This window comes from Physella acuta, unplaced genomic scaffold (genome assembly GCF_028476545.2).
Source record: "Physella acuta isolate Inbredline_101_S28 unplaced genomic scaffold, ASM2847654v3 ptg000450l, whole genome shotgun sequence".
NCBI lineage: Eukaryota > Metazoa > Mollusca > Gastropoda > Physidae > Physella > Physella acuta.
Window position 1 is genome coordinate 225,538 of NW_026731969.1, and position 9,971 is coordinate 235,508.

Sequence of the window (9,971 nt, forward strand, 5' to 3'; positions counted from 1 at the left end):
AATTTAAAACATACATACAACCAAATAAACAAACCAACAAATTAAACAACAAAGAAAAGAAATATATCAAATAAATAAATTAAACAAAGTAATTAAAATCAAATTACGTAACTAGTTAATAATAATTTAACTAATTATAAAATAAAATAAAATTAAAAATAAACAAAATAAAAATAATTAAAAAGTAAACAAATAATCAAATTACGTAACTCGTCAATAAAAATAATTAAAAAGTAAACAAATAATCAAATTACGTAACTCGTTAATAAAAATTACACAATATAAACAAAGTAATTAAATTAAACAACAAGTAAACAAACAAATTAAACAAAATAAAAATACAATCAAAGTAATTAAATTACGTAACTCGATAATAAAAATTAATTAAAAATTTAAAAACTCATTAAAACTAATTAAAAAATACATTAAAATTACGTAACTAGGTCAAAAAATTAATTAAACTTTTAAAAACTCATTAAAACTAATTAAAAAACTCATTAAAATTACGTAACTAGGTCAATGATTACGTCATAATGTTACTAATTACGTCACAAGGTCACCGGTGGTGACCTACTGACCTACTCCCCCACCTGCTCACCCACCCTAGGGTGGGTGAGTATTTTACTATATCTCGTTGTACCAGGCTGCTCACCCACCCTCACCCACCCTCACCCAGGTGGGTGAGTATTTTACTATATCCCATTGTACCAGGCTGCGCCACCTGCTCACCCAACTTCACCCAGATGGGTGAGTATTTTACTATATGTCGGTGTACCTCCTGCTCCCCCAGGGAGTATTTTACTATATGTCGTTGTACCAGGCTGCGGCAGGCTGCGCCTGGTGGGTGAGTATTTTGCTATATGTCATTGTACCAGGCTGGGGGAGTATTTTCCTATATATCCTTTGCTCCTGCTCCTGCTCCTGCTCCTGCTCCTGCTCACCCATACTACCCAAAAGTGACCTAATATACTACTCATATTACATATAAAAAACGGGACGGGGTGGCCAAGCTGTAGAGAGCTGGACTGCTAACCCGTAAGTTCGAATTTCTCGAGTTCAAATCCGGGTTCAAGTCAATAGACCGTCCCTGAGTCCACCCAACTCTAATGGGTAACTAAGTCACGTTAGGGTAAATAAAGGCGGCTGGGCATAGTGCTGACCACACTATCTCTTCATATGCCGGTCACAGAAACAAGTGAACTCTACTTCACTAGCCCCATAGACCGTCAGGTCTGAAAAGGGAACTTTACTTACTACTGTTACTTACAAATAAAAATAATCTTCAATTTACCTTTATATTAGCGAGTATACATTTATCGTTAATCGTTTGTTTCACAAATTGTATGTACTGCAATATTAAATAATGCTCTATAATGCATTTGTTTACACAGCTTTGATTATCAACTGGTGACGTCACCAAACAGCCGGAACAGTTAGGCGACCCCTCCTGTACATGTATTGAAGAATGTAATTTCCCCCGAAAGTTGAGAAGTCTGAAGAATCCTGACTCGTTGGGTTGGCATGTCTTGTCACAGCCCCAGACGTTTTGTAGGAGTAATGGCGCCGTGGTCATTGTGTGGAAGAAATCACAATAATACAGCAATAATGAATTTATTTTTTCTTGACTTGTATTATTTAAGGCCTTTATTCGTGCAAAATTATACTGAAAAAAAAGCATATTTTCAACTACACAAAGAATCATGATTATTTTACATGTTAAAATTATAATATCTATTTTGTTACTAAACGTTACATAAGTGTAAACTATATATAGAATTATTCTATTAAACTTTGTTGTGCGTCATTTTTAATACTATCTGTTAAACTCATGTCACCAAAAAATAAAAAATAAATAATCTCACTTTAATTCTGCCTGCTAATGCAAGTGAAGCCAAAACACAGATGGAAATTATAGCTAAAAGTGATACTTTGTTTAAATGTGAACCTGAAACAAATAATTTCAATGATGGTTAAAATATCTACAGCTATGATATATATTAAATGCTTGGATAAAATCGATGCCAAGATAAGTCATGAGTCTTGAACCATTACCAATTTTACACTTTTATTAATTTTATACTTCATGAGTAACCAGCCATATCAAATTAAGTGATCCTTTACATTACCATTTGTTTCGTAATATATGTATGTATATGCTTACTGTTAAATGATAATTATTCAAACACTTTCGATATTTAAAAATGAATTTTAAAATATTTCAATTATACACACACACAAAAAACAATACCGTGTGTACCTATTATGTTTTCATCTTTGATGTTCTGGACTTTGTAACTTCTCCGTCTCAGTACGCGCTTATGTTGTTTTAAATACAATTTCATCAACAGAAAAATTTCTAATAATTCTTTTTCCTCTCCTTCTTTTATGTTGTTTACTTTTAAGTATTTTTTCAGTAACACGTGCATTTTATCAATGATGTTTTGATACTTAATAACTTGGAGTAAGTTTGTATCTACTTTAAACACTCTTTTTATAATGGTTTCTCCTAAAAATATAATTCGATTTGAAATATCATCATTTGCAGAGTTGGGCATTTTTTCAATGAAAAATTCCGTTGTATTCTCACAGTGATCTCGAAGTGCTAGTAAAGGGGTATAACCCATTATGTCTCTATCGTTCACACTTGCTTCGCTTCCCAATAACAGTTTTGCAACCTTGAAATGTTTGAAATTTGTTGCATACATCAAAGCAGTTTGACCATTTTTATCTTTAAAATGGACATTGGCTTTATGATTTAAAAGTATCTCTACAACAGCCTTATGTCCCTTTATTGAAGCAAACATTAATGCACTTACACCATCCTCTTCAATGTCGTCTATACCAGCGCCATACTTTAATAGTAGTTCAACAATTTCGGCGTGTCCGTAGATCGACGCCATTATTAAGCGGTCACGTCGCTCATGTGGCGGGCATTTACATTGACATTGTGTTGTAGAAGAATTTTAACAACATTCGTAAAATTTCGATGCATTGCAACAAACAGAGCGCTTAAGCCTGTATTTGTTATAAAATTCAAGTTTGCGTTGTATTTTAGCAGGAGTTTAACAGTGGTTGATCGACCTTTAGAGGCAGCAGTCATTAACGGCGTTGAATTAACAGATGAATCTAATTTATTTACATCTGCGTTATTTTTCAATAAAAATTCAACATTTGAATCATCTCCCCTATTACACCAGTAGAAAAGCAGTGACGTGCCTTTAAAATCAATGCGATTAACATCGTACTTTTTAAAAAAAACCTTCAAAACAGAATGATGATGTCTAGACAATGCAAGAAGAATTCCCTCGAGTGCCTCGTCTTGTGTAATGTGGGGTAAAAATAATTCAACGATCTCAGAAAATCCTTGAAGTGAAGCCATGTTTAGAGACTTTAGCAATGCATCCCTGTCAAACGAAATATTTTTTTTCCCAATATCTACTACGCTCTGTGTTTTATTATTCTGCATATTTTTGTTGCTTACAAAATACTTCTGCAGTAGAACTTCGACAGTTTTCTTATGTCTATAGATGGTAGCCAAGAGGAGGGCAGTTGAACCACCCGGTAAAGTAATTGTAAAGTCTGCATCATGTCGAAGCAAAAAATCCACAACTTTATCATGACCCTGCTCTGATGCTAACGTTAATGCTGTTGATCCACTTTTTGAAACAGCGTTAACATTGACGCTAAGATCTATCAGACGTTTAACACCCTTCAGATCGCCTTTATATGACGCTTCAAATAAAGATTGTTCGTTTCGTTGCTTATGACCAGTAGTTTTTGTTTTAAACGTTTTCACATCATTTACTGTAGCGGCTTTAAATATGCCTTCCAGTGATTTAGTAATGGTTTGAATGAATTCACCAAATGTATTAAATATTTGTTCTGAGTTCTCAAATATCGTTATGAGTGTATATAAAAGATCATATGGTACGTTGTTAATATGTGTATTTTTAGGTACGCCATAAGTTGGGTAAATTGCTGATGGTGCAAGAAGAATTATTTGGATGAATGGTAACATCATGTGTATCCTCATGGTTGCACCGTATGAAAACTTCACAGTGAAGTGAAATTTTATGTTTCTGAAAAAAAACAACATATAAAGCATTAATATATGTAAATCCTATTATCTTTCTATCTTGAGTATATTTTAAACTTAAAAAAAATACGTAATAATGTGCTAATTTTTAAATTTATTTTTTGCTTTAGCATGTGTTTTGTTTTTTATGTTAATAGGACTTTACAAAATTTTCAAGGACGGAGTGGTCTAGCCGTAGAGAGCTGGACGTATAACACGTAAGTCTCGAGTTCAAGTCAGCAGACCGTCCCTGAGTCCACCCAACTCTGATGGGTACCTATCTCACATTAGGGAAAGTAAAGGCGGCTGGGCATAGTGCTGACACATTATCTCTTCTTAAGCCGCGGTCTCAGAAACAGTTAGTGAACTCTACTTCACTTGCCCTACAAACCGTCAGGTTTGAAAGGGAACTGTACTACTTACTTTACAAAGTAACTATGCCCAACCGCCTAACGCCTTAACGTGAGTTAGGTACCCATCAGAGTTGGGTGTACTCAAGGAGGTTGCACTACTTGACCCCAGATTCGATCTCGACAGTCGGGTTAGCACTCTAGCGCTCCACCGCTAGGCCACGCCGTCCCGTATTTACCCATGTATGTTTTAATAGAATAGATTTCTCCAAATATGTCCCCTATACAATATGGGTTGGCATATAAATACACAATACATTCTACATTGAGAAACAAACCTTATTGTAAGCATATATTTGACATTAAATTAATTCTACTGCAAAAAATATAACTATCACAATAGTCTGTATCCAGCTTTAAGAATTATATTACGAAACAATAAGTAAACTAAAATGTAAACTCTAAACTCTAAGAATCAACCCTCCACTAAGTTCGATTCCAAGACCACGTCCAACAATACATTTTAATAATGTAAGTATATTCGATTAATTGAGACTTTTTCATTATTATTCACCTTACTAGAAACCGTTGCATGCAATGGCGAACTACAACAATTCGACACACAAAGATTTAGCATTTAGAAAATTGCTGAACTCACTATATTGAAATCCTCTCGTTATACATTTATTAGAGTCAAATGCAAAGATTTACATTTAGAATATAATGATTACATTATGTAATAGTACAATTATAATCAAGTACTGTCAAACGAGTAATCAACCAATTATATTTAGAATCTGACTTAATTTAAAAAAAAATCAATAAACTTTTATTTGTTACTTATCTAAGCAGTAGCGTAGCGAGGGGGGGGGGGGGGGGGGGGGGCGGGGGGGGGGGGGACATATGTCCCCGGGCGCCGAGCTTAGGGGGCGCCAAAATGGGTTGGAAAAATAAATTGAAAGTTTGAGGGGGGGGGTGCAAATCGAAAGTTTGAGGGGAGGGGTTGCAAATCGAAATCTCGACGAGGAAGGGGTGCAAATCGAAAAGCTTGTCCCCTGGCACCGGGAAGGGTAGCTACGCCTCTGTGTCTAAGGCAACAGAGAAATACTAAAGTAACACAAAATGATATACCGATCTTAACATAAATAAGTTAAAACCAAAAGTAAATGTAAATGCAACCACAAGTTCAAAACACTCATTATGTCTACTGAGTTCATAATTTTAAACTGCTATTCTCGGTAAGTTTACTCCAAGACCAGTAGTTTAAAATCAAGGATTCTGTTTTTATAAAACTAACACTGTTAGGGACCTACGAAGTATGTTGTAACTAAAAACAACAGGTATGTCATAGTGTAATGCTGCATATGTTTACAGTAAATTTCTTTTTAAAGTTTTTCAATCTACAATATATATATATTACTATGCATCAGTTTAGGTTTGCACTAGAACAAATATTCCTATACATCAAGGTCCTATCAGATATTTATAACTTTGGATTTTAAATGTTGACTTTGCTCTTCTCAACTCATTAGATAGTCTAAAAATAATACGTAATAATTAATATTACCAAAATAATAAAATCACAATATAAAATGACATACTAGAATTGTAAGGTACATAAGCATAATCCACATGTTTGAATCTTGACCTATATTGTGGACGAGGGGGAGGGGTTGATACCAGGAGCTTAGTGAAGTCTAAAATACGAACTCTCTATACGAAATCAGACTTTGACGTATGTCTATAATATATATATATATATATATATATATATATATATATATATATATATATAATACTAAAATCTCACTTATCATCGATTAAAATTATATGAAGCTTAATTGCTTTGTTACATCAAAGTAATACAAGGCTAAACAACGTTTGACAAAATCACATTAGCGAATAATGTTCTAAGTAATAAATTTAGCAAATATAGCAACGCCATGTGAGGAAATGACCTACCTTAGACTCGCTAAAATACAGCAACTAACAGTTGAGACCGCCTAGTGAAATCAATAGTGTGAATAACATGGCTGTGCTCAATTAAACTGTGTTAGTGAATGGCGTGTATGTTGACAGTTGCGGGCTTATGCTTTACTAGATAACCCTGTTCCAGTTCAATGATCATGTGTTAAGAAGGCGTTTGGTGTTTTGAACATGTTTCAACACTTTTTTTGTCAAGTAAAATCCAATATTTACCGCGACTGAACATGTTCCAACATTTTATGTGTAATTGAGTCTTATATTTACCTTGGCTAAACATATTCCAACATACAGAGTATGTTTTATATTCATTTACCAAACAAATTAAAGCCAAATAAGCTAAATAATTAAAGGTTTTCCATGCACATTGAAAACGCGGAAAAAAGTTGGGTAACTTTTTATAATTAATTAGCTTGCCCGTCGAACGCGCATTTCTGCGGTCTTAGAAGAAAGGCAGTTGCAATATTTCAAGACGATTTCTTTAATGCGTTTTCCAATTATATATATTTTAGACGCTTTACCCTATTTACTATAATTGAGTTATCTTAATATAAAGAAAGCAAGCGCCATAAATCTTGGATCATAGTTTTTGCGGCAAGAGTTTGTCCACACTGTGAAAGCCTTGAGTACATGTTCATCACTCTACGTGAAAGTGAGGTAGAACACAGCGACCGCCCAGGTTTCAATAACGTTGTTGCCCTTCGTGTCTATAGTGTATAGCCTTTTTCTAAAAGCAAACGTAGGCGCCAAAGTGATCACCGGGGAGCCTCGGGCGCTTCGGGCCTCGCCTGGTCGCCGACGGTTGCGCCTGGTGCAGATTTACCCCTTAATCAACCAGTGCCCCAGACCCGCTATGCAGGACGCCAATACATCTAAAAAGCTGTGCGCCAAACCGTATATTGAGAAAAATTGCACCACTTGGGGTACCGCCCTATAATTTTTTTCACAGAAACCTTCCCATGGAATATTCTCATAAAATCTGCACATTTTTATGGCACTCTATTGAACGGGTCAAACAGCATTCGGGTTTTTATTTTTAAATATCGTATATTAAGAATAATCGCATCGCACCCTGTTGTGGCGCCGCCCTTGCAAATTATTCTTCACAAATTTCAACATTTTAGTAGCTGGTGCGAGTGGCAAACTATATCGATTGTATAAAGGCATTTGATCACTGCTGTTCGACAGTGTTATGGTTACAGAGGATAACATTTCAAGATTAAGCGGGATGTTTTTTCGTCATAAGTATCATCAATGTGAGGACTGCCTGTGTCCATGCTGCCCTGGAAATTGTAATTGATCGCGCATTTTGTCTACATCACATAGTGAACTTTAGGCCTTTGATTCGGACTTTTAAAATAGAGAAATACCAAAAAGTTATATTTTTAAAAAATCAAAAGACTAATACCGTTTCTGGGACCCATTTTTTGTTTGTTTCTTGGACCACCGAGATTTTTGTTTTTTGGGCCCATCGTAATTTTGTTTTATATTGTTTCCTTGATATATTTTTTCTGAGATAGTTTTTTTGGCTTTATTCAATGTAACGATACTTTTTCTGCTGTTATTTGTGTTATTTATGAAAATTGACAAATAATAATTATATAGGCGTAAGGCTTTAAAGACAACTTTAACCAAAGTTTTTAATATTTTACTTTTGATTTACTATAACAAAATGTTATGTTTAACATGTAAATTTTATTCTATATAGCTTATTTTATACCGTCTTAAAAATATCAGAACGTCCTTTAAGCTATGTCGATCATCCAACACATCCAGTTACTATACGTGACATTATTTCTATCGTGGAGCGCCTACACGTCATAAAAACTCAATACACTCATAAGAGCTTTAGCCCACTTTTCTTTATGTCCTGTTGTGGTCGCCAATAAAATCAATAGCCGATGTGTATGGCCTATATCTCTGTTATGTTTAAGTTAAATAATATTTTACAGGGTCCCAGAACACCTAAATATTCTGATTATTATTTTGAATATAAAAAAACTAGCGACAAACTCTCTGAACTTTCCATATTTATAATTAACTTTTTTTTATTGCGGCTGTTTAGGGGACAAAATATTTTTTGCACCATGATAGACTGCTGTTTTTGGAAAAAAAAAACCAACAGATCCGCTGATGCATTGATCGTTCCACTGTAAGAAACAACTAACATCCTACTCATTACACGTTGTCGCAAAAGAATAACCGCCCCCCCTCCCCTTTTAAAAGTGATATAATTTATTGACGAATATATATATATATATATTTATATATATATATACATACATATATATATATATATATATATATATATATATATATATATATATATATATATATATATATATATATATATATATATATACAGAGAGAGAGAGAGAAAGAGGAGGGAGGAATGATACCGTTTTTGCGTGGGGTGGGATGGATTATTTTAAGTTCGGCCACTGGTTCACTTACTTGTTACACTATCATACAGTAAACGTAATGGAACTTAACTAAACTTTACTGAGCATAACTACATTAATTGCTGCTTTCTATCTATTATTTTTTTTTTACTTTTACTTAATTTTCATGACTTATTTCCTCTAATTTAATTTTGGAAAGCTTTCAATCAGGTTGTTTAAAAAACAGCAAATGAGGTTTGTTTCCTCTTTCCTTTGAGGATGCTGAGGGAATGAATTAGGCAAGTTTCATTAAACTGCGCCGTTGCTAGTTGCAATTTTGCCTGTTTCTTTACCACGAACTGTCAGACTCTTTTGTGCTGTCCTCGTATTTCAAATTTTGCTCGTATTTCAAAGCAAATCATCGCTCACCCGATTTATATAAATAAATAAATAAATAAATAAATAAAAAAAAAAAAAAAATATATATATATATATATATATATATATATATATATATATATATATATGTATATATATATATATATGTCACATCACTCGTATATCGAGGTTATGCTGCACATATTTCTGGTTGTTTTGTTTATAGAAAAAAAATAAAAACATTCTTCAAATATGTAGGTTTATTTTATTGTATTGAAAATAGCACATCGTTGTAAGGACAGCGTGGGCCCACGGGTAAGTACTAGACTATTAAATGAAAAACATAAACATAGCACAAACACATTTTATTAAAAGTATAACATTTCAACGTTCTGAAGACCACGATTAGAAAACCAGTTTTACACTGAAAAAGATACCAAAGATAGTGTTCATATTGCAGCTCATTTCATAAAATTTGCTGATCAATATGACTGAGGAGACTGATAGCACCGGCCCTCTTCACTGGTCACATTAATGTCATAGCTGTACAGGAAACTAGTGAACTCTACTTCACTTGCCCCATAGACCGTCAGGTTTGAAAGGGAAACTTTTTTTGTACAGGGAAACTGGAAATTATGAGCTTGTTTAGGTGTAGGACATTACCCCCATCCCGTATGTTCCCCACTGATGCCCCCCCCCCCCCGCCCCACACCGAAAAAAACCTTCGGGAACCAGGGTAATTGACCTTCCCGCAACAAGAACACTTACTCAAACCTGCACATGCAGCTATCACTAATCCCATAC

At 34.1% G+C, this 9,971-nt stretch overlaps 1 protein-coding gene across 1 annotated transcript; it reads right to left on the reverse strand.

Moving 5' to 3' along the window:
• Window positions 1-2,902: 2,902 nt before the first annotated feature.
• LOC131943247 (ankyrin repeat and KH domain-containing protein mask-like) lies at window positions 2,903-4,033 on the reverse strand. The gene has a single exon (XM_059303266.1). The coding sequence runs from the start codon at window positions 4,031-4,033 to the stop codon at window positions 2,903-2,905; it is 1,131 nt and encodes a 376-aa protein (XP_059159249.1).
• Window positions 4,034-9,971: the final 5,938 nt, after the last annotated feature.